This window comes from Polyodon spathula, chromosome 23, assembly GCF_017654505.1.
Source record: "Polyodon spathula isolate WHYD16114869_AA chromosome 23, ASM1765450v1, whole genome shotgun sequence".
Classification (NCBI taxonomy): domain Eukaryota; kingdom Metazoa; phylum Chordata; class Actinopteri; order Acipenseriformes; family Polyodontidae; genus Polyodon; species Polyodon spathula.
The window spans coordinates 14,496,409-14,522,473 of NC_054556.1; the positions used below are offsets into that span (position 1 = coordinate 14,496,409).

Genomic DNA, 26,065 nt, shown 5'->3' on the forward strand with positions numbered 1-26,065 from the left:
TATATATATTTCGTTTTTTTTTTTTTTTTTTTTTTTTTTTAAACACACACACCCACCCACCTCTGACAGACACTAGCCCCAAAATAATCAATGAGACTCTTGGGTATTTGCTTTAATACATATTAACAGTTTTTTCAATCAAATAAGAAACTGTAAATTTGTATTCCCCATTTCATGGATGGGGATGTGCACTAGCATTAGACACACAAATTATAAGGTCTCAAGGTTTTTAAACCTTAAATTAAAAACCAACCGCCACCAAGCCCTTACACGCCTAAATTTATACATGTGATTTTTTAAATTAATAGAAATATTTCAATATATTGTCGAGAACGTTGCTCCACGATAGACTACCACCATGTTTACCTCATTCCCGCTCTCATACCTCTCCTTGCAGTACACACTAGGTTGTCGGAAGCCTAACACATAATGACATTTTTAAGGCCCCTTGCATGATCCCTAAGGTTACTGATCCGCAGTCGTGACGGCAAGCAATTATACTTTCGATAATAGCCGGTTACGGTATTCAATTCAATTGTATAGACATAATATTGGTCGATGTGTTAATGAACTTCGGCCTGCAGCTCACGTTTGGGTTGGTTCGTTGTTGCCTCTTTTTAAATTAGTTTGCAAGTTTCATTTGACCATATACCAGATGCGTTTTATTACTACAGTATTTGCTAATGAGTATTGCTTTCTATTAATTCAGAAATTTAATTCACGATAACTGAAAAAAAAGCTGTCACAACAATATTCAATGGTGATAAAAAAGATACAGACGTACAGAAACCCTTATTTAACAATTCGCACAGTTGATATATTCGATCTATATATTTAAAAATTCAATTTTTGAGACTGTTTTACTGACGAAGTCACCCACCTGTATTTGACTTGTTAGCAGTTACGTCTGCAGTAGACTTGCTACCTGAATGTCGTGATCCGGACCGGAACCACGTGCACGTTCTGGGTTCTTCAGCGATTCGCAATCGGAATTTAACACACAGTTTGTATTTTGTGAAATGTGATGTTCTAATTGCCAGTCAGCACATTGGTTATTAAGAGTTAATGTATATATTTGATTTTCTAGTGTTATACAAGAATGCAAAAATGTATTTTAAAAATCCAACCATCACAAAAAGTGACATAATATAATGAAATTACTATTAGGAAAATAAATACTTTAAATGCAAGAATATTTAAACCCTTTAAAGCCGCTATGTATCCACTAGATACAGGTGTCTCGTCAATTTATACCAACGTTACCTATCAAATATACCTACTTTGTGTACTGCGCATGTGCAAACTGCTATCTATTTGTTTTATTTTTATGAGAGTTTTTATTATTTTTTTATTATTAAGTGTACTATACTAGAGCTCGGCACATTTTTAAATAAAAAAGCAAAAGATAAAGGCGAACGGTAAAGTGTACTATAATGTTATATAACCCTTAAGTACACCTTTGTAAAATTGTTTTGCAAAATTATTATTATTATTATTATTATTATATGTATCTATATATATATATATATATATATATATATATATATATATATATATATATATATATATATATATAATATATATATTTCAATATCTACTGATAGGACCTAACTAATTGGATGATGAACTTGATAACCTAACAAATTGACCTGGAAAAAAAAAAAAAAACAATCAAACAAAACAAAAAAAAAAAAAAAACATTTAAAACTACAGATGAAATTTTGGAACAGGTAGCAGATTTAACTGGATTTAACATTTACCTAAATATTTAACTGGCCAGCTAAATCTGGAGTTTGTATGCAAATGAGCGCCGCCTATTTTGTGCTTTCATGCGATTTGATTGGCTCTTGTAATGATTAGATTTGCATATTTATCGATTGGCAATTACACGAGCCAATCAAATCGCGTGAAAGCACAAAGAGGGCAAACTGATTTGCATACAAGCTCGAGATTTAGCTATGCAATCATAATATGCAAATGAACTCCGCTATGCAAATATCATATGCAAATACACTCCGCTTGCTTTGTGCTTTCACGCGATATGAAACGCTCTTGAAATACTTAAATTTGCATATTTCTTGATTAGTATTACACAAGCCTATCAAATCGCATGAAAACACAAAGCGGGCAAGCTCATTTGCATACAAACATCGGATAAACAAATATTTAACACCAGTTAAATATTTATCTAAAAGTCAGGATGCATCGAAATGATTGCGTTGGTAGTCCTGTCTGTACTTCCAATTTTGTTGCCAATAACACTGTTGAGATTATTTGTTACCAATAACACAATTTGAGATTTTATAAATATATACAGTATCTTTCAGCTCTTGCACAAGGCGCTAGTAAAAGTTACTCCCCTAGGGTTGCTCGTTATTATAAAGTGAATCTAAATTCTTCTTTCTTATGTTCGGAGCAATAACCATGAAACAGCTGCATCTGATCCATATTGCCTTCAGAATATATCCAAATTTAGTAGGGCAGGGTGGTGATCGCGGCGTTTTTCATCCAAAAAATCGAACCTTTTTTTTGTTTGTTTGTTTTTCCAGCGATTAGTTCAAGTATGAAAGATAGCATTCAATTCCAAAGATTTGATTTTTTTTTTTACAATAGAAAACGCAGCGAATAAATGCGATAATGTGAATAGCCCTTAATTGAAGCCTGTTGTTTTGCTAGAGCCTGAACTGACCTGTTAGAAGAACTTTCGTTACCTTTAGTTTTCACTTCTCACCTGAAGAACAAATCTTGTTCTAGAAGGCTGGGTGCATCTTCAGCTGATATTGTTATCACCAGAATGTTATTTATTCATTTATTTTTTAATTCTCCTTTATGGACCAGCACAGCATGTGTTCTTCCTTCAGATAAAAAATCCTCTTGGACTATCATGTACAGTAGTATTTGTAATGACATCATCCAGTCTAAATCTGCCTTCAGTGTCTTCATTTTGTCCTGGAGCAGCGCTTGATCTTGCTTGATCTTTTTACTTCGTCAGACATACAACGATCACAGCTTCTTCTGTCATATTTATGACCAGGCCAAAATTCTCTAATAACAAGCACATCTACTTACTGTCATTCTTTTAAATGTAATTCTTCGAGTACTACAACATCCACATATTGCTGCTGTGAACTTGTTTTTTTCTGCTAAGCGTGAGGGATATATGGTATCTATTGTAAGCCCAGATGCTTGACCTTCAGATAGCTGTGCATGGTGGGTGAACTGACTCTCATTTACAGTGTCTTGGTTCCTCATAGTGTCTGTGACTTCATTCAACTCTTATCTATTACCAGGAATGCTATCAATGCTTCTGTTCTTTTTAACTCCTTGCACACCAGTTCATTTGAAACTGCGTCAAATGGATTGCTGCAATTAGTTTGGAAAGTCTAGCAAGCATCTGGAACCCCTATTTTCAGTGTATGAAGAAAAACCACACTGCAGTGCTGCTAATATAGACACCTGATGATTAGGGATAGTCAATATACTCAGTGTGTTATTAATGATTGCAACACATTCAGGAATAAAGTTCAACAATACATGTTTGTACCACAAGCACATAATGACCGATATAGGCAGCCCCATCATCAGCTTCAGAAAAAAATGTATTTATATAACATCCTACTGCTGCAAGCTGTAGCAAAAGCCTGCCTATTTTTTCTTTAGTCTTAAACATGCATGGGACATTTTGTGTGATTATCAAATATGTACTGGTATTCCTTTCTAGCCTTTTCTGTTGCAATCCATTTAGTATTTGAATCCTACATTTTTGTGTAACATGTTTCATTTATATACATTGCATTTCAGCCTCCAGTTCTGTATGAACATCTCCCGATGTAGGTCATTAATGTAGCCATTGCCTACATAAAGCAGAATCTTACAGTGTGACTTAAAATGGCAGCCAAATTAGGTCAGAGGTCAATGTAGCAAATAGCAAATATGAAGTCATTATCTCTAAAAAATGTGAGTCATGAAATTTCAAACATCATCTAAGGTGGGTCACTGGCTAAAAAGACTTAGTGTCTTATAGTGATTTACAGTTTGCATTAATATTCTCCAGGCTTTATAGATGATAACTTTAACCTTTGTAACACATACAGGATACGCAGGGTTTCCTTAGACACAGTAAAAAACTTTGCCTCAGTAAAAATCTTCCTAGCCACGCCCCTGTTGTCAGCTGCAATTTTTAATAGTTTTATAGATCTGGCAGTTTTCAAATCTATCGCATCACATCTGTGTAGCTGTAGGCTTGTATGATCATATCGCTGCGTAAATATCTTGTCGGCCGATGAAAAATTATATTGCGACTGGTATGTACCGGCCTTAATTCCGAAATATTGATGCCTTCATCTATAAAGCCTTCTGCATTTTCAACTGCAGTCACTTCATAGTGCTTTGTCATGACTGCTTTGTAAAGCACTGGAAAACAGTTTGTTATTTATTTTTTATTGTTTTGTTTAAAAAGAAATATATTTATGAAGAAATAAAAAACAGGACAGTGCACTCATAACAATATCTGAACCAACGAAAGCAACATTTAACTTGTACATGATTCACAGACAAGTGTTAAATATAGTACTCTTACACAACCTAAACTCAGCTTTAGCATCTGTTAGTAGTATAAACCCGTTATTTGCAATTTGTTTTATAACCAGCTCAGTGGAACTGCACATTGCAAATCATGCTCTGTGATTAAAAACAATAAGGTTTTCTTGAATGACATGAAAATGTGCAATTCCACGAGTGGCCTATTTCTAGCACTTCCCCAAGTCACTTTCACTTCTGCTTTGGTTTGTACCTGAATATCCCACCACAGCACCACAATGAGTAAGAATGATGTGAGAACTTGACAATTGTAAGAAATGAACTAACATGTTTATCTACAACATTTAGCTTGTGTAACACATACAGCTTCAAAATAAACATACCTGTATTCACAGTTCATATTTTACGTTTTCACATAATACAGTAAGTGGTATTGTCACTCTATTATGTAAATGTGATTTGCATCATATTGTAGTATAGCATATATATATATATATTGTATATATATATATAGCATATATTATATAATTATATATATAATATATATATATATATATATATTCCAGGTGACAGGTTATATATACTTCCACTTGGTGCTCTGCATGTTTCTCATGTTCAAAAGAAAAACTAAGTCTTTCTTGCATCTTCGTATCAGTGATGTCATCCTGACTAGTCATTCTGGAAAGAACACATGAACAGAGTGGTTAGCCTCAAGGGAAACAAAACTAGCTACTGATTAAACACAAGAAACAGATTTTTTTAGATGCATTTTATAGGTTGGCTTTGAGCTGGTACTCATGGTTTCTGACCCATATATTGTTCTCTCTCTTTATCTCTCTCTCGCTCTCTCTTTCTGTCCAAAAAAATATCTGTGTTTGAGTTTAAGTGAATGGCAAAATATGAGGACAATACCTTGCTGTGTGCCCTCTGCTGCCACTTGCATATCTAGTGATGCAACCAATGAGCGCTCCTGTTTTGTGGCTCCGCTCATGTCTTGGCTAGAGTCAGCATGAGGCGTCTCTGTTGGTGAAGATTCTTCATTTCCAATCATTGAGCCCGCCATGTTTACTTTACATAGGTATCCAAAGGCCTCATAGTGTCTGAAACCAGGAGACAGAGTTTGCTCTTGAGCTGCTTGTCGTGATGTACATGCTGGGTCAAGGTGATCTGGAATCTGGAGCTGAGTCCTGGAACAACCTTGAGATGCTGAACCACTGCTCATGGAAGAAGCCACCAATTCTTCAGTTAAATAGCCACTGGTCTTCACTAGGTCTAGCGTTCCTTTAACACAACCCTCTGAACCCTTCAGAAACCCAGAGGGGTTGTTCTCAACATGGCCAGTGTCTGTAGAGCAGCAGGCAGTGTTGACTTGCATTGCTGGCACAGGGGCTAAGCTCTCCAGATCATCTGATTCACAAGGTAACTTTAATATTGCAAGGCTTTGCATCCCATTTGCTAGAGCTGTTGACGCCTGGGAGTTGAACATCATTGAACTTGGTCCATTTTCAAAATGAAGGACATTGACTTCTTCGTTATGGAGTGGTGCTGGATATTTTATTGCAATGTCAAGCTTCTCTAACAGTGTATGTACCTGTCATTGAAAAAGGTCACTTTTTACAGTCACGATCTTGCTGAAGCACAGAATAAATATATCTTAAATGACAGGGTTAACATGCATTATGATTAATATATATCCCAAGATGGTTCAGCCAGGGACAAATACCATATATATCACATACTGTACTGTACATGAAATAAGTGTAAATAAGCTACATTTCATATGACTGATTTATCTGCCGAGCAAGTAGACATCATCTGTATTATATCAAATCTGTATCTTACTGCTTGTCGTTTGTTAGTTTCAGTCATGACTGTCAAGACAGTAAGTAGATCAAACTGACTTTGACATAGGACTGATAGTAGGTGCTTGGTAGGCAGGTGCTTCCATATCCAATCCTGCTCTGATTACTAAAGGAACAGTCTCATGTGATAAACACTAAGATTGTGATAAATGTTTAGGACTGGTACTCATGACATGTATATTTAGCAATTTTTAAACTACAGTATGTGGGACAGGGAGGTTGGGGGATAGTGTGTACTAGATTGACAGACAGATCTTTGGACAGATAGACATATAAACAGACAGACAGAGAGAATGATACATAGAGATAGATACAGAGACAGATATATTACTTCTGATGCAGTTGGTCTTCTTTTTTGGAAACAAAGGCATACAACCCTGGCAAACTCCACTGCAGTGCAGAGAGGCCACTTGCCAGCCTTTTTGTCCAGGTATTTCCGGCAAATTTCTTCAGCAGCCAGTCTAGGGTTTTCCACATTCACTTGGTCTGTTTCTTCTCTGATCAACTCGTGCTGTGAATAAAAGAAAATATAAAAGAGTGGATTTATTCAATCAATTATATACAGTACAAGACCATTTAAAATCCTTGGAAATATTAATATTATTACAAGAAGTCAGTAGTCTTGCAACTTATATTCTTGCAGAAATTTTTAAGCAATATACATTTTTTCTTAGTTTCCTAGAATCTATTGATAATAACATGGTGGATATAAAAACCTGCTGATGGGGGAGCTGTTTCCAGCATGCCTCAACTGATTGCATGTCACTTATTGCAACGCCATTGCTCAGGATGCAAGAGAATGGCACCTTTTATTCAGGGTGACAATCTCACTGTAGTTGTTAGGGTCTGGCTGCGCTCTCCGTCTCATTGGTCTTGGCCTGAGCCAATGGGGCAGTGCTCAATCGCTGCCTCTCTCATTCTAGGGCTCTTGGTTTCTATTGCAGGGACATTTCCCCTCTCTCTGCCACAGTGTCCTTGGTCTTGTCTTAGTCACTGAGTGCGCATGTTGAGATCAGCCCCTATGATTTCAGCTTCTTTCACTTCCCTATTTCAGAGCACACTGGTGCTTTAATATCGTTAAATAATAAATGTGTGCTATACAGTGCACGGTCATGGCTCCTATCTGCCCAGTACTGCTATTTTACTTGGAACACAAATGCCACAGTGTCAAGGTTGTGAAGGGGTAGCATGCTACAGACCTGGATATGTGTTTCTTACCAAAAGAGAAGGTTTTCTTGATTTATCTCTTGCTTTCAGACCAGTCAGAATTTCTGCAAACACCTACAATAAAAATAAATAACTGTAATTACATTATGTTATAGGGTGCTGTACAATACAAGCTGACAATCAGACCTATTTTGAAGGGAGTACAAAAGCAAATGTTCAAATAAAACAAATGTAATATAATAAAATCAGATAAGAACCTTTAGGATAACACTTCCATTAAGGTGCTACCCAGTGGCTTTTAAAATGTTGCTCTAACAATAGCAACAGCACATTTTAATGCATAGGGTTAGTTCCAGCAAGGAGGAGTTAGACTTGTAATACTCTCTCAGACAAAATAGAGACCAATCTGTTCAAAGTTTTCTCTGAAAGGGATTCTCTGTCCAGCACAGTGGGCTGATCTACTTTTCAAAAACATTATAATAATAATAATAATAATATATATATATAATATATATATATATATATATATATATATATATATATATATATATATATATATATATATATATATAAAGTTTGCTGCAGACATTTCCTGTTTTTGATGAAGTTGCAGAGATTGTTGCCTTGACCGTCAATCATTGGTTATCCAGGCGCAATTAATAAATGCAAGCCAATTGAACTATTCAAAACCAGAACTACTGTGCCTAGTCAACAAAACTGGGCTGCTTCTGATCTGCAGTGTACTGCTTTAGAAATCACAGAATCAAATTTGAAAAAGGGAAACTCACAACTCCACAGGAAAAAACATCAACTTTCTCCGATATTTGCCTGTTACTAATGAAGTCATCAGGAAAGTATGTAAGGCATGTTTCTAGGAGGTCTGTCTGAGTGTTGGTATATCCGCTCCTGGTGTCCGATGGTAGAATTCTGGCTCCAAAGTCACACAGCTTTGGTGAGAAGCAGCTGCCCAACAGCACATTGGTACTGTGGATTACAGTGAAACAATGTTCAAGAAGAGTTCGGGGCGACTTGACTGAAGTCTTTAAAATCTTAAAAGTTAACCCTAAACAATACTTTTAGCGCAGCACGGAAACCAGGACCAAAGGACACAGCTGGAAAGTATGAACCGACTTGACACTGTATTGAGATCAATTGGCTTAGAACCAGATGAGTCTATTCTTGTTCCTAACTGTTCTTGGATATGTGACTGTAAAAGAATATAAAGAGAGTGCGAGAGAGACATGGGATTGTATTTGCAAACACCACACAGAAGTATTCTATTATATATTCCAAGTAGTAACCAGGGCTATTAGCAAGCATTAAAAGTCTGTGTGTGTGTGTGTGTGTGTGTGTGTGCGCGCAAGTGCGTGCGTGTGTGTGCCCCACCCCATTGTACGTCAATCCCAGAAAATGTATCATGTTTTGTGATATCACTGCTCTTGTGAAACATTTTGTTCCTTAAAATTATCTGCATACAACTGAAGTGTAGACAACTAAATAGTCAGGGATAACAATGCATTGACAGTTAAATAAAACAAAACAATATAAGTTGAAATGTAATGCTTCCCCATATTACATGATGATAGGAATGCATTCAGAAAGCTTGCTGTATTGTAGTTTTAGTGGAGGAGGAACACTTTACCTTTTTATATTGCCATGGAGGATTGCCTTTGAGTGTAAAAAGACAAGGGCACGGGCAATCCCCATGACTATGCTAATGCGGGACTCCCAAGAAATAGGAGGGCTGCAATTCTGTAAAGACACAAATGAAATAATGTGTATGTCTGACAGTGCAGAAGTCTAGTTAGTTTTTCTCATGCTTATCCTGACTATGTAGGCTGCATGCACTGTATAATCTGTTACACTTCTTACTTACAATTAACTGCAGCCTGTCTTGCAGAGATCCGTTTTCCATGAACTGGTAAATCAAGCAATATGAGCCACTGTCAATGCAGCAAGCCACCAACTCCAAAATGTTACTGTGCTGATATCTGCAAATAAAAGCATCCCAAGGTAATCTTTACATTATGTTTGCAATAAGTCAGTATTAAACAGCAACAAAAACAACAAAGCTTTAACGCTGTCCAAACAGATTGCAACAGTTCTTTTTTTTATTATAGTAATTTTCTGAGGCCTAGTTCAATTTTGTGGCATTAACTGTAAGATGTTAGGTTTTTAGGTCTATGAACCACAACTCCTCTCTGTAATAACAGCAGACCAGTCAAATAATATCTATCTAAATGTGTATTTCATTATGTTCAATGTAAGTCACAAAAGAATATAATAAGTTATTTTAAGGTTGTTAGTTGGCCACACTTTACGTTAAGTGTTTCTAATTGCTGTGTATTTACAAAGTAGTTACCTGGTAAATGCAGGTGTACTTACACATCACTGCAATGTTATTATGCATTGTTACAATGTACAAAATGTGTAAATCTTTTTGCACGATATATGTAAGTGCACAATTGTATCAGAAAAGGGTTAGGTTTGGAATTAGGTTTAGAGCTAGGTTTAGAGTTAGAGTTAGGGTTTTATCTTGCAAAATGTACACAATGTAACAATGCATAATAAAATTGTAAGTATGTGTAAGCACCCATGTATTTACTAAGTAACTACTATGTAAATACACAGTAATTAGAGACACTTAATGTAACACGTTACCACTAAGTCTTTCTAAGACTGGAGTAAAATGCTTCAAAACATACACCCATGTCTGATAATCTAGAAGGAATCTATGTTACCAAATCAAAGTTTTTTCAAGTCAAAAAGATATTGGCACATTGATACAGAACAGAATATATGAATATTTATTGAGAGGAGGTCAGTAGCTGATTGATCCCACCTTAATTTTGTGGTCGGGTCTTAAGAATCCCAAAGATTCAGCATCAAAGCATATTGGATAAAACATGGATGGAAGCTGCTGCAGTATGCACTAATCCTACATTATACAGTACAATGCAGTTTGCTCTTGGAAGCTTCTGTGTTGCCAATTTCCTGTGCATTCCCAGGTTGTTTGGAAACTGTACATATAAATATTTTTTTAGCCTTTTAAGCAGAGATGCCCAGTTTGCCTGGAGGTCAAAACTGAAATAACATATTTGTCTTTGTATCTGTTATGTTGCTGTAACAAACAGATTTTCTATTGGCTACAGTAAGATGGGGTGAAATTTGATTACCGCGTAACGATTACACTATTCAACAATTATTTTATGTTGGGTACAGCTGCTGACAAACCATACTTACTTAGAGAGGATACATATTTCTGTACAGAAACATTTCTCCAAAGTTCTTCTGTATACCCCACCACTCTATCAAAAACAAATGACATACATTAGTACAGGGGTGGAACATTTGAAGAATGTAGCACTAAATCTTTTTAGAATTGCCAATTACATGTTTATTTTGATTTTTTTTACTAAAGCCCAGCAAATATGTTGGATGTTTTCGTGTTTCCAGAGTCCAGAGTTCAGATTCGACCCACCTTTCGACAGTGAAAAACACATTTTCAGAAACATTTCTTTTTAGTCAATCAGGAGAGACTCTGAGTATGTAACTTGTCGATCCACAGAAGATGGCACGCTGCTAAAATAAATATTTGTATTGATAATGAATTGGCATCTTAGCCCATTGAATTTGATGGAGAGGCAGGGGTTGGATGCAAAACGGTGACCTCACCGTTCAACTGTAGTGCCAGCTCTGTAGTTGGGAGGAAGGCACATGTCTTAACCTGATGTCAGTATTAGTAACTCATCATCCACTGGAGGAGAAATCAAGTGCAATATGTACACTGACATGCCATGTCTGTTCAATGTGAAAAGTAAAGATATGACTTGAAAATGTTTAAAGAAAAAAAAAGTGTCTTGTGTATGCTTGGTTTGAAACCTATTGCCACAAAACACTGTTTAAAATGACCATTCAAGGGACCATTACAGTGCAGTAACTTTAAGAAAAAAGAAAGAAAAAAAACCCCACAACTGCTCATTTAAGTAACAGGTTGCTCATTATTTTTGGAAACTTCTACTCACAATATTGCTTTATACTTGCCTCGTGCAGTTTCCTGAAGGCATATTGGTTATTAGCTCCAACCCCTCTGTAAACATCTCCAAATACTCCTGAGCCAATTATCTGATCACTACTGAAGTTGTTGGTGGCTTTCCTAATATCTTCAAACGACCAGCAGTTTAGACCAGAACACTCCCTGGCTGTCTCTTGTTGAATTAAAGTGCCTTCCTATAATACAAAAGAAGAGCTGAAGGCTAATGTGTTCAGAAGCTATCCCAACCACACCTCCCAATTCCAATGACTGTCTTCTGCTCCTTTCCTGGGTGCGATATGGTTCAAGTGTGGTGTCAGCAGGCTGGAACTGGAGTGTGCTGGTGGAACCACCATGACACTGTACAGGACCTGGGGGCTAAGTGTGGGGTTGAGCGCAACAGAACTTCTGATCAAAGGTAAGAAAGACGCTTTCTCCTAAGGACATTGGAAGTTGGTCTTTGGATTTAAACGATCTCTGCACATCTTTTTGATACCAGGTATCAGTACCTGGAAAAACAACGCTGAATGGGCTGTGTTCACAGTGTGTAAAACATCTTCTTATATAGTAGACCTTAATCTTGATGTGATGAAGCCACTTTATATTTATCAGATGTAAATTACATCCCATTCAAATTAGCTATACTGTTTAATAATTCTTAATAACCTATAGAAGATAAACATATATCATATTCTATATGAAACATTTGTCTATACAAACTTGGCTTATTTAACTACCATCCCAAACTTGTCCACTGCAAGATAGAATGTATTCATAGGTCACCTCCACTACCTCCCTGTCGCTGGACATGCACAGGTCTTACCTGTTGGTCTCTCATCCCACAAGTCACATGACCACTTTGTGTTGCTGAAATGAGGTGAGCAGGAGTGGGGGGTGGACCAGGTAGGGAGCAAACACATTTTTCTGAAATTATAAATAAATAAACTTTTTAATGAATGCATATTTGTATTGTTATAAACTACAAATATATTCAACAAACATTAATACAGATTCCTATCTAAGTAGAAGTATCTTAAAAGACTATCATATGTACTGCTATTATCAGAAATGTTCCCACAGACTACTAACTGCACAAAGACACAGCTTATTTAGGTGGCAGAGTCATTGTAATACCCTACAATGCAAATACACAACTGTGTCTGTATTTAGAGTGCAAAAATGAATTACAAGTAATATAAACAAGATTTCTATAGCGCCTTTCATGATGAAACATCCCAAGGCGCTATACAATAACATAGGTGCAAGTAACTGTATGCCCCTATCAATAAATATGTGTCTGACAAACAGGTTTACCTTGACTTGGCAGTTTTGTGTCTGAACACACACTGAACTCTGACACTGGACTTCTTTTTACCCCATCTAGGGAAGAGTGAGGTGGGAGAGTGACATTAGGGGTAACAGGCAAATATCAGGATAAACAAATTGCTGATATTATCTTTCTTTGAATCCTCATCTACTGCCTACAGTTACATCTTTGTGCTTTTAAAGCTGCATAGAACACCAACCGATACCCTTATCCCTTCCAATAAGAGCTTTGTTTAGGCCTCGGCAGGCTTTCTAAAGCTGGAGAACACAAAGCCACTTTTTTTTCAGGAACAGTGGTTCAAAACCTGGTTCCAGGAGACCTAGTTTGCTGTATCAAATCCCTATCTCCTCAAAAGCCAGCTATTTCATCTAGGGAAAGTGACTTTTTTAGATTAGGAAACCACAGCTTTAGGACATGCAGTACACCCACCAAAAACAGGAAGCTATGTGTGACAACTGCGGTTTTTATGTTTATTGTACAATGTTTGTATCCAGAGTTCGGGCTACAGTTGCATTGATCATTTCTGTAACAATACGATTGGTGCAAATAATCATTTTAGCAATACAGCAAATGTTCTGTAAGGTTACAAATGGTTAAAACAAGAGAATAAATGTTATTCATAACCACAAGTTTAGAAAATGTTTAAATATTTTCAGAACTACAAATATTGAATTACCTTGGTAGTCTCTCTCTCTGTATCGTCGGCGTGAAAGCTACGGTCTGTTACATATCTGTTTCAAGGTGAGTTATATACTCTTTCATTAATTAAAATCCTCCTTTTTCAAGTGCAAATTAACTCCTGATAAATTATGACAATTAACATGGACTTCCTTTTTAATTCCCACACAAAGAAACAGCAAGAATCACTGCTCGTTATTATTAACATTATTTTGTAAATCAACAAAATTTCGGAAATCACATTAGCACAACAATTTAATAACAAAATAGTCATGACAACCGTGTAAATGTCCAAGTCAATGCTACATACCACCCCCCACCTCCCCCCCATTACCTGATAGCCTGCTTCTACAAAACTGTTCTTTATTTCTATTCCCATTTCTCCAGAACTGAGGAAGCAGCTCAAGGTCCTGTCTTTAATCTCTCTTCCTCTATATTTGTTTTGTCTCTTGCTCATATTTTACAGTTTGGCCACAATCTATTTATGTCCATAAGACAATATGCACTACAGACCATTTATTGTACATCAGAGACAAATAAACAAACAGCATTTGCCGTGATCATAAATTGTGTTGCACTTATGTCAACAAATATCATGCTAATGCCAGAAAGTTGACAATGAAAATGTGCAGCTGCACCAAATGAGTACTCTGTATAGAGGAACTGGAACTGTGATGGGGCGCTAATGACAGACTTCCTATGGCTGCTGATTCATCCAGTACTATATGCCCTGTGAACATCCGAACAGAAAGCATTATTTCAAAAGCAAAGTGCAATTTTGGGCACTGATTTAGAAATCTGTTCATGTCTTTAAGTTTTTATTTTGGTGTAAAATTGCTTTTTTTCAGTTAGCATTTCCTATCTTTAAAACACCTATTTTTCCCAATCAGATAATGCTTTATTGCCCTGAGATCCTAATAAAAGTCAAAAAGCGGTAGAACTTTTAGAGCTGTTTGCTATAGTACAAGCTATCCAGTGAATGAATAGCAGTAGTATATTATTGTCAAGATAATCACCTTTGTATTCAAGTGTTCTGCACTGTACTGTGTCACTGACTGGGGAATGCAGCTAAATTCACCGTACTGATATTATTCACAGGAGCTCTGTGTTTTACCTGGGAGTGTCTCTAAATGTAAGATAGAAAGGTGCAGTCTTTAAAGACATGTGCATAACTAAAGGAGGGCTTTAGCTTTATTATTGCTGGTTCCCTTGGTTTCAGATCTGTTGGTTCTTTGCATGGATTTTATACTTTTGAATAAGCAGATATGCTGTTGATGAGCAGTTGCTGCTGTCTCCTGGTACGTATCATTTCATGTACTGTTGTTCAAACTCATTCCAGTGGTCCCCTGCAATCAAGGTGCCTGGATGTAGCACTGTAAATATAGTGTTGCAGGTAGAGGTCTTTATAGTACAGAGTTTATACCTTTAAAAAAAATCCCATTGTCAAATTCATGCAGGCCAAAAATAGGTGTTAGCCTGAGTGTTTACATAGGAGTAACTGAACAGTGTGCTAGGCAGTGTTTATTTCTTAGCCATACATTCTTCTGCTATCTTTTCCATATACAGTTAAAGGCCTTTCACATAACAGCATTATGAACAAAATAATGTATATCGTAGTCACAGAGGGTTGGTTACGCCCTCATAAAAGTTTAGCAGGATGTTTTTGTAAGATATTGTTACAGTTTTGCCATGGTTTATGCATTTACCATAGCTTACCTTGGTTTGCCATATTCATGAATATGATTTACCATACCTCACTATTATTTACAATGCTTCACTATCCTTTATTATACTTCAGTGTGCTTTTTACTATGGTAAACGTTTATAAGGGTATTCCCAGTGTGTTAAAGCTTAAATGTTTTTATTACTGAAGTTTAAATGGTTAGGAAATGCAATGAAAATTAAGTCTTATGACCACATCTACAGTACTGTTTTAACCCCCTGCCAGGCATGAAATCCTCTGCGAAGGCGATATAGTGTAGGTGTGTATTCTTTTTCATCATACTGAAAACTCACAGCCGTGGCAGGGGATGTATGCTTCTCACATTCTACAGGTGATACCATACTGAGAAACCACTGAAAAACAGAAAGTCTCAGCCCTAGATGCACCTTTATATGGTGCTCTATGCAGCTGCCTTACTCAGTAACGCTCTCACCTGCCAATAGCAGCTTGGCTGGTCTGTAAAGCTCAAGCTGGTACAGGATCTCCAGGAGCTGTTGAACAGATCCATTCCTGACACTCCACCACCACAACAGTTCTCTGGTCCGACTCCTCCCAGTCTTCTCCACAGGCTGGATGTTGCATAGCTCTGTCTGGTCACACACGATGCAGGATGCTAGCGGAGTTACATGAGAATCAGTAGGCTTGCCATGTGCTTCAGATATGCACCAGTTTAATATCGCTCTTCCAGTCCCCTTGCTTCATATATATGGAAATCCGCTTACCCAGTTGTCTGAAGCTTGGTATTAACATTATTTAGCAGAAGTTACTTAGAGTATTAGATTCTGGAGATATAGGGCGTGTCTGTCTGTCTGTACATTTATCCATCTACTGTATATCATACTTACATTTTTGCATATATAAGGAAAAGAGCTTATTAAATTGTGATGAGACTTGGTATTAACATTATTTAGCGCATGTTATTGAAAGCATCAGATTGTGGGGATACATGGAGGTGTCTTTTTGTCTGTACATCTGTCCATCAAATTGTAGAAATGTTCCCTTTTTGCACTATTTAATTGAAAAAAAAAATTATAAAGCTTGAATGCACTACACTACACTACACTATTATACTTGTATTTCTAGATTTTTTAAATTTGTAAGGCAACTTATTTAAGGCTTATCTTTCTAAAAAAAAAGGAAAACATATATTTACACCACCATCCCTCAACTATTGCTCATTTTGGTTTGTATTCAGTTATCAAATCAAACATTATACGCATATTAACTTATAAACTGCAGTACAATTGTGTAAAAACAAGCCTATACAATTCTAAAGGTCCACACTTACCAAACTCCCTCCAGTCTCTGTCTTCCAGGCAGTCCATTACTTTGCAAAACTCTTCAATTACATGGTTAGAGAGTTCACTAATAGGGAACATTTCTTTATTTTTGAAATTTGCCATTTAAACTTATTTTTTAAATGAACTAAATGACGCGTCTCTCTCCTGGTTATAACACACGCACAGTGTTACAGGCTAGTGTTGTTATTCTCTGTTCCGTGCAAAAATTGAAACTTCAAACCCAACTTCCTTTTTTTCTGACATTTGTACTTTGATTGAAGAAAAACCCGCAAGGGAAAGTCAGTTTTCTTAGCACTAGCTCGCTCTATGGTTAAATAAAAGATACACTGTGACCATAGATATAGTATGTGTGTTATTGTATGCGACAAGAAGGGCGTTAGTGTTTCACCATATCTGCTAAGCTGCGATGAAAAGTTTATTATAGTTTTATCTCTGAATTTATAACATGTTTATGAAGGTAGAGATAATATTGACACATTATAATGGTTAATGGTTACAAATAAGTGTAAAGAACTGCTTAGTTATTTATTGCTGTATTTATTGCACAGGCTTTTATTATTATTATTATTATTATTATTATTATTATTATTATTATTATTATTATTATTATTATTATTTGTAGTAGCTTCAGTAATTTTTTTATAACCTTGCTATAAAACAACTTAACTATAAAGCAGTTTTTTATGAGTCAAATAGCAATGATCTGAAATGTTGAATAAATTGTGTGACATTAAAACAAACACTGAATGGAGAGGTCTTCAAACACCTCGTACTGTATGCTTTTTCCTATTTGGCCTGCCAATAAAGGATTGCTTGGCATGGCCTTTGACTATAGTAAAAAGCTGCGCGAGGTTATGTCACAAATGGGATTTGCACTTCCGAACATGTTACCATGCAAAAAAAAAAAAAAAAAAAAAAAAGTCAATTGTACTGCTTTTAGCGTAAGAAGCATAAGAAGAACATTTACCCAACCCTTCAAGTCATACAATGTTTTAGTGGCACACTTTCTACAGTGAGTGATAAGTGCATGGTATGCGGATGCTACATCACATAAATAAAGACTGTGGAGAGAGAGTGATGACTTTCTAAGCTGCATGGAAGCCCAGCCAATGTTAGGTGGGACTGCAAATATTTCACACTTTAATAAGGGCTTCTGCTACATGGTGCTCTGCTGGCAGGTACTTGATGCTTCACTATGAACAGTCTCTTGGTTTGCAGAGTTTTCCAACCCAGCTATGAATCTCCTTTTAAAAGGGCTCTGGTCCAGGTCTTTGTTCCAAACATGTTCCTAATTGTTCACTTGAAGCAACTAACCCTCTGTCCATGCCCTAAACAGTATATCCCTTCAGTGTAGCCATTTTACCATATTAAGAGTCATGCCTATAGCATTAGACATAACATAAGAAATATAGCTCATAAATATAAATGATGTGTGGGTGAGTTTAAAGCCTAGATTTAATGAAACCAGTTCACAGTACTGGCTATCAGAGTGTCAGTATTGGGTTTAACCTGAATAATTTTTTAAACCCTGAATCTCAAGCATACTATTTTGTAGAAATTGTTTTCCAGTGTAATTTTTAATCATTTTCAGTTTTCAGATTTATTACATTCTGATTATTTATTTTTTTTAATACAGAATGGCAGAACAATTATAATAACTCAATCAGAATCAACGCGAACACCATTAAAACTGTAAAGAAACTGTAAAATACAAATTTAAATGAAGCATTTTACCAAAAAACTTTGACTTTAAAGGGTTAATAAAGCATACTTTAGTATACTTGAGTAAGCTGCTGTTCTTGGTAACAATTGTTTTCCCCACAGAAATGCTTAAAGTTGCTTAATATAATCTTACAGAAGCACCTGAACCACCAACCCCAAACCGCTCAGTGGAATCATCTTCTAGTTATTAAAGATGGGAGGCCAAGTGCAGTTTTGTAGGCTCCAAAGCTGTACCTGCTGCCTAAAAGACAGAAGACAGTGTATTTAATTCACAAAGTGTTAGTAACGACTCCCTGTTATTTACAAAGATATACTGTCTACAGCCTAGCGATGCCTATTCACAAAGCTTTAACTTAGGAGTTGTGTAAAAGAAAGGATTTTATTTTCAAAATCAATTTTTATGGAGAAAAAAACCCATTTATGAAACTGTTGAAGACCAATGTATGCAATCTGCATCACCTGCATATAAGTCCACTACAGGACAGCTTCATCGGGTGATAAGAGGCAGCAAATTATGTTTTAACAGAAGAACTGGGCAAATCCGAGCAACTGCTATATTGAGACAATTCAACATAATTCCAAGAATCCAACTTCTTGTAAACAAGCCCAGCCATAAGAGGGTCACGAGGCCCTGAAGTATGTTTGAGGGCCACACATGTGGCCCTCAGTTTAGCTCAGGTTCCTCACCCTTGTTCTAGACTTTCTTAGCAACAATCTAGAATGGTTTTATGAATATCAAACTTTATTTGAATCATAAAAACAAATCTCTTTCAGTAATGTTTAAGCCACTGTATTTTTTAAACGTGAGAATTGCACTGGAGTGTAATAACTCATTGATGTTAAATAACAGCAAAACATTTGCATAGCAACATTTCCACCAGACCTTGACTGATCTTCTGCTACTGATCTTTGCTTTGGCTCAGGTGAAGCCTTCATAGCATTCCCACTTGGCAGTAATGTCCTCATCTAAGCCTTAAAGGGCACATAAGGACCTTTTTTTTTATTTTGCTGTGTTACATGTTATTTTATTGTGTTGCTACAACTGTTTACACAAAGTGTGCATATTGTTTAATTTTTTTAAATTGCATTCTCTGCCTCAAGATGGCTTCCCATGTACCCGCATGGACCTCTCAGAACTACATTTCCCATCATCCTCCTGCTCACATGTGTAACTGAGATGGCTTTACCAGTGAGCAGGAGGATGAGGGGAAATGTAGTTCTGAGAGGTCCATGCAGGTACATGGGAAGCCATCTTGAAGCAGGGAATGCAATTTAAAAGATTAAAAAAGTGGTCAAAATGTAAAAAAAAAAAAAAATTAATTAAACAATACACACACCTTATGTAAACAGTTGTAGCAACACATGGGAACATGTAGCACAATAAAATAAAAAGGTCCTTATGCGCCCTTTAAACATGTCCTGTACAACATAGAATACAATGCAGTGCCGGGCGCAGTCCTATTACCTGCAACTCAGGACATTTTTAGGGTTTTCATAGAAATAGTGGGGTCTTTATCAGTCAAAGCAAAAATATAGTCAGCATAATAAAGCGATCAACATCAAACCAATAATTCAACATAGTAAAATAAACATTGTGAATTCAATGAATGTCTCTTACCTTTCCAATTTCCATGTTTTACCTTAATTGTTTTTCCCATTCCCTCCTAAGTGGCACAGTTTATATTTTACAGAGATATTTTTTGAAGTTCCTGCTATTGACCCCACTCGTTCCCTCCTCGGCCATCGTTTTTTAGCAAGATGATATTAAAAGCGCATGTGTTTGACTTGTAAGGTTTGACTTGCACTGCTTTCTGTGCTTTCTGATTTCAATGTTATGCATTAGCTGAAGTACTTTTTAAATGCAACTAATAGTAACTACGCAATTTTTTCCATATAAAATGTAATACATTACCAAGTTTCATTACCGCTCTGTAAAAGGAAGCACTGCAGTTACAAGTTACTGAAAAATGTAATTAGAGTAATGTGAAATGTAATATGTTGCTTCTCAATGCTGGGCCAATTCAATGTGTTTTTCCAATACTTACACTTAGAGACTTTGTTTTCAACAGGCCAGTAGCAGAAGCCTCGTTTGGCTCTGTCGTGGAACTCGTTGTGGTATTGAGGTTGTAGACTTACTGAAATACCTGGTGGATGATTCAAATTATCAAGGGAAACATGGTTTCAAGTCTGAATATGGGACAAGCTTATTAGTATATTAATTGAGAACTGTACTAGAATATAATTGTAAAGAGAAAAAATAGCGCCCCTCAAAAAAAATTTAATGAATGTATTTATCATCAAGCTGATTGTAAGGCCTGGTTGGGTGAACAGGTTGGAAGAGGCTGTATATCAAGGAAGGTTATGCTAAGATTATACAATGCCCATCACCTTGCTACAACAAAGACAGTATTGCACTGGAGAAGTGCAGAGAAGGGCAAATAGGCTGATCCCAGGAGTCAGTGGCATGAGATATGAGGAAAGGTTAAAATAATTTAAAATTTGCAGATTAGAAAAACAGATGGGAAAGTGGGGATGTGATTGAAAATGCTAAATGGTATAGATGAACTCAGGTCACTACAAGCTGAGTAAGAGTTGTGGTAGCTTCATTCTGCTTGGTTATATCTGTGTGTTTTGTATTTAAAACCATGATGTATTTGTATTGTTATATAGTGTATGGTTTGAAACCTGAAATTTGCTGTAAATTAGTTTAAAGTATGGTATAAAATCCACTGTACTCTACCATATTATTAAATTAATTTTAAAACTGAAATGGTTCAGATATTTCTTACAATATTTTCTTTACTGAGTGGGAAGGAAGCACTATTTGTCGTATTTTTATGTTAGATGTATTTGATGGCAACCCATTAAAACCTCTCAAAGAGAATAAAAAAAGTAAGCATTTTATTCTTGCTGGTGTTTTACCTGGTATTCGTCTGCCAGGTTTGTTTAACAGGACGTCTGACATCTCTGAAATCTGAACAGGATGCAGTCTTCCAGTGGAGTCATAACTGCAACGTGCTACAGTTTCCATGCAACCACTAGCACAGCCTACAAATGGATTGGAATTCAGGAAAGCTATACAATATTAAACACTGGTTGCTGTCTACAATCACATGGGCAAAACATTTCTGGTTCTCTTAACAATACCTTTTGGGGTATTATACACATTTTATAGATTGATTTGATATGAATATATATATATATATATATATATATATATATATAATATATATATATATATATATATATATATATATATAATATAATATATATACACACACGGTGTGAAACCCTGGGAAATCAGATGAAAAATGTAAACTTCTACCAATCATGTGCAAAAAAACACATAAGATAACATAAGCAGTGGGTTTGGGTTGGGAAAGACTGTGACACTGGCTATTGACAGCTGTCGAACTCAATAATTTAATTTACAGTAAACAGTGTAAAATGTATAGCTCAGGTAAGTCGAATGCTTCCATATGCAATTCTGTTGGGAGTGTTTTGTTTTAAAAAAAAAGCAGACGATATGTTCTGAATTCAAATTTGTTTAAAAAAAACCTCAAAAAACTATTTCTTCTTATGTTTTGCCACTACACTCCTGAACACTAGCCTATGGGATGAAAAAAAAAAAAAAACACCATGTAATTATACATATCGCAAACACAATGGGCTATAATTACCTTTTCCCAGAACAGCAGCTGCAGGCATAGAGACTGTAAAGGTGGGTACCTGAAAAGATCAAACCACAAGAAGAATAAAACAGAATTAGTGGTACCTAGCTGTGCTTATTATTAGATAATAGATAATACAAAATAACAATGTATTACTTTGTTTTTCATTTTACTCCAATGGTCGGTTTTGACGTGAGGAAAAAGGACTGGATCGCTCCTGGACCAAAATGTCATGCTGAAAAAGAGGATAATATATTAAAAAAAAAAAAAAAACATGCAAAATAAGCCATTTCTAATAAGAGAGGTATACCAATTGAAAGTCATTACCTTGGTTGTCTGTAAGGATTAGAACTCTCCATAATCCGGTTCATGATCCTCGCTTGCATTGGTCTCTGAGTCTGTATCTGAAATGAGCTCATGTTTCAAGGTCTCCTAGTAACAAGCATTCTTCCACTTTGTTGGCCCGTCCTGGCTGTGCGTAATATGTAAATCAATCATAATGATAAAAGGCATAGTTTATTTATGAAGCATGAGTAATTTGCAACCCTCTGTTTTCATTGCAGTGCCCTTTGTATATTTGTTGTGCCCTTGTAGAATGTTTGTTCCCATCACATTCATGACGAAAACCTCAAACTAAAGTGTTTTCCTTGTTTGGAGTATTTGAGTCAATCGATTTTACTTATTTGGGAGTACCATTACTGGAATACAAACCCCAGTAAGATTTTATTGGTTCTTGTTTGGTAATATCTGATGCTACACTTGTGTACATACTGGTTCGTAACTTTTTGGTGTTTGTGCACAATATTTGAAAACAGCTTGGATGTTTTCAATTGAAGCGTGTGATTAGTCAGCTACAAGTTTCTGAGGTCGACTGTCCCTTTGTTATGATCTAGATTAGAAAATGAACACAGCGTTGTCAGCACTCATACTGTGCACATTTATACATTTATATATTTAACAACATAACCTTGCACAATGTGTCAGATATCATTGCAATGCAATGGTCCACTGCATAGTACATGTATATCATTAATATGCATTACATAGCTAGGAAACTCTGCATTCATCACAGTCAGAGTAGTTCAAATGCTGTAACAGGGTGAATGTGTAAAACTACTGTAATTGGCTAGCTGAGGGCTATGCTTAACCCTATTTTGGTTTAGTCTACTGAATATAAGCTACAGTATCCAGGAGAAAATAGTGACATATATAGTGGTGGTATGAAGTATGTCCTGTCTATGAATCTTTTCAAATAAAATAATGTAGCGTTTATTTGAATGTTAGAATGTAACCCAGTGGAACTCAACTCTGGCCCTTGAGATCCAATCCAGTCCAGCTTTTTACTCTAAACAGGTTCTAATGTAATTAATTGAAGCTGCTAAGAGGCAATTAACTAATTTAGGACTTCATTGGAATAAAGACCAGTACTGGAATTGATCTCGAGGGCTAGAGTTGAATACCACTGACTAACCTATCCGTGAGATACAGCAGTAGGGGATATGTGAAGTGCAGGGTGATCAAGACACAAAGACTTCACTTAACACAAGGGGTGGTGGCGGTGGTACTGTCACAATGGTAAGGCTCTTGCATTACCACAACACCAAGCAGGGTTTTCACTGTCAGCCTGGGTGCATCAAGGCAGTCAAAGCACCACACACAAGACTCTCATTGAACAAAACCATGTTCCCCAAGCATTTATAAAAGGCAATAAATGCCCTGACGCTGACACTGCCCCAGTTTCTGCTCACTGGTCAGGCCACTCCTTATTTCACTTCAGTCCTTAACTCTTGTTTGTGGTAAGGAGGAAATTAAGTTACAACTTAATAATATAGTAATCTCATATATATATATATATATATATATATATATATATATATACATTAAATCTATATATATATATATATATATATATATATATATATATATATATATATGTTTACATTTTAGATGGCATTTCTGCCATTATACATTTCTCACATACTGTATTCACTGAAACAAGAATACCTAAATAAATACAATACAAATAAAACATACAACAAATATTTAAACACCTCCCTGTTGGATTAATCAGACTGGAATTTCTTAAAATGAGCTTTATGTTTTCAACAGCAAACAGAAGAGATAAAACAAGCTCAGGAGCAGGTAACAACCATCAAACTGTATGCATGGTCATTCATGACAGATTGCAAATGAAGAATGTGCTGGGGCTTCAGTTTACTATCAAGCAGGGCCTCTTTACAACACAATGAACACAACTCATGGCTAGTTCCCATGTGATAAAAAATCTTGATCTATGACTTCTAAACAATCACTGTATTTGTACTAATTTGCCCTGTTTTATTGCTATGACTGAAGCGAGGCTCTTCCAAAACCTGATAGGTCGTTTCCTCTTATGGGAACTACACTTTTGAATTCTGCAGAAATGAAATAAACTAAACAGCTCATCAAAACTTCCTAATTCAAACTATTGAAATAGTACACTATGTGGTATTTTACCCACTTTGGTTCTTTTTTTAAATAAACAGATAGAATACAAGCTATACAGAAAAAGGTATGCTTCTTTCATGTGCGTTGACATCAGCAACACCACTGAAAGGAAGGTCCTACAGGAAAGGTAAAGTTTAGATAGCACTGTATTTGAATAAACCTATAAATAAAGTACAGAGAGCAAGTTTAAAAGACCTTTAATGATGGACGATGAAACATTTTTAAAGTCTTCATCTATACAGTGTGTGTGTGTATATATATATATATATATATATATATATATATATATATATATATATATATATATATATATATATATATATATATATATACACACACACACTGAGTGTACAAAACATTAGGAACAGCTGCTCTTTCCATGAAATAGACTGACAAGGTGAATCCAGGTGAAAGCTATGATCCCTTATCGATGTAACCTGTTAAATCCAATTCAATCAGTGTAGATGAAGCGGAGACAGGCTAAAGAAGGATTTTTAAGCCTTGACACAATTGAGACATGGATTGTGTCTATGTGCCATTCAGAGGGTAAATGGGCAAGACAAAAGATTTAAGTGCCTTTGAACGGGGTATGGTAGTAGGTGTCAGGCGCGCCGGTTGGAGTGTGTCAAGAACTGCAGCGCTGCAGGTTTTTCACCCTCAACAGTTTCCTGTGTGTATCAAGGATGGTCCACCACCCAAAGGACATCCAGCCAATGGCAGGCCAGTGGTCAAAAATGGCTCATTGATGAAAGAGGCCAAAGGAGGCTGACACGAATTGTGCAGAGCAACAGATGGGCCACAGTTAGTCAACTGACAGTCCAGTACAACGTTGGTGCTGAAAGACCCATAAAAGAATGCACAACTCATCATACCTTGACACAAATAGGGTATGGCAGCCGACGACCTAACAGAGTTCCACTTCTTTCAGCAAAACACAAGAAACTACGGTTGCAGTGGGCTAAGGAACGAAAACACTGGACACTGGAGGATTGGAAAAACTTTGCCTGGTTTGATGAATCCTGGTTCCTGCTGTTTCACACTGATGGTAGGACTAGGGTATGGAGAAAACCACATGAGAACATGCATCCATCATGCCGTGTGTCAACATTGCAGGCTGGTGGTGGTGGTGTGATGGTGTGGGGTGTGTTTTCATAGCACACATTGGGCCCCTTGATAAAAGTGGAGCAACATTTGAATGCCACAGGATACCTGAACATCATTGCCAATCAGGTGCATCCCTTCATGGCAGCAGCGTACCCATCTGCTAATGGATTTTTTCAGTAGGATAATGCCTCATGCCACAAGGCTAGGATTGTCCAGGAATGGTTCCACAAACATGGCAGTGAATTCAGCTTACTGCAGTGGCCTGCCCAGTCACCAGATCTCAATCCAATTGAGCACCTGTGGGATGAGATGGAACGAGCTATTCAGAGTAGAGATCCACTACCAGCCAACTTGACACAACTGTGGGAAACATTGGAGTCAACATAGGCCAGCATCCCTGTGGAACGCTTTCGACACCTTGTAGAGTCCATGCCCCGACGAATTGATGCTG

The 26,065-nt window shown here is 36.5% G+C and overlaps 2 protein-coding genes across 2 annotated transcripts; both read right to left on the minus strand.

Annotated features, from left to right (window-relative positions):
• Window positions 1–5,131: 5,131 nt before the first annotated feature.
• Window positions 5,132–10,997, minus strand: LOC121298250 (interleukin-1 receptor-associated kinase 1-like). Its single transcript, XM_041225260.1, has 8 exons — window positions 10,812–10,997; window positions 9,445–9,559; window positions 9,211–9,320; window positions 8,357–8,552; window positions 7,620–7,682; window positions 6,733–6,912; window positions 5,452–6,130; window positions 5,132–5,217 (listed from the first exon to the last, which is right to left on the minus strand). The coding sequence occupies exons 2-8, from the start codon at window positions 9,481–9,483 to the stop codon at window positions 5,213–5,215; spliced, it is 1,272 nt and encodes a 423-aa protein (XP_041081194.1). The 5' UTR covers window positions 9,484–9,559; window positions 10,812–10,997; the 3' UTR covers window positions 5,132–5,212.
• A 227-nt stretch (window positions 10,998–11,224) lies between these two features.
• LOC121298325 (interleukin-1 receptor-associated kinase-like 2) lies at window positions 11,225–17,121 on the minus strand. The gene is made up of 5 exons (XM_041225386.1): window positions 16,618–17,121; window positions 15,763–15,942; window positions 12,916–12,981; window positions 12,425–12,525; window positions 11,225–11,798 (listed from the first exon to the last, which is right to left on the minus strand). Exons 1-5 carry the CDS (start codon window positions 16,730–16,732, stop codon window positions 11,586–11,588), a joined length of 675 nt encoding a protein of 224 aa, XP_041081320.1. The 5' UTR covers window positions 16,733–17,121; the 3' UTR covers window positions 11,225–11,585.
• Window positions 17,122–26,065: the final 8,944 nt, after the last annotated feature.

Coding starts and splice junctions, on each gene's coding strand:
- LOC121298325 (XM_041225386.1), bottom strand. CDS start 16,732: ATGGCAAATTTCAAAAATAAAGAAATGTTCCCTATTAGTGAACTCTCT. Junction 12,526..12,915: donor CACAAAACTGCCAAGTCAAG/GTAAACCTGTTT, acceptor TTATAATTTCAG/AAAAATGTGTTTGCTCCCTA. Junction 11,799..12,424: donor GTGGGATGAGAGACCAACAG/GTAAGACCTGTG, acceptor TTTGTATTATAG/GAAGGCACTTTAATTCAACA.
- LOC121298250 (XM_041225260.1), bottom strand. CDS start 9,483: ATGGAAAACGGATCTCTGCAAGACAGGCTGCAGTTAATT. Junction 9,321..9,444: donor AAGACAGGCTGCAGTTAATT/GTAAGTAAGAAG, acceptor GTGTCTTTACAG/AATTGCAGCCCTCCTATTTC. Junction 8,553..9,210: donor CTCCATGGCAATATAAAAAG/GTAAAGTGTTCC, acceptor TGTAATCCACAG/TACCAATGTGCTGTTGGGCA.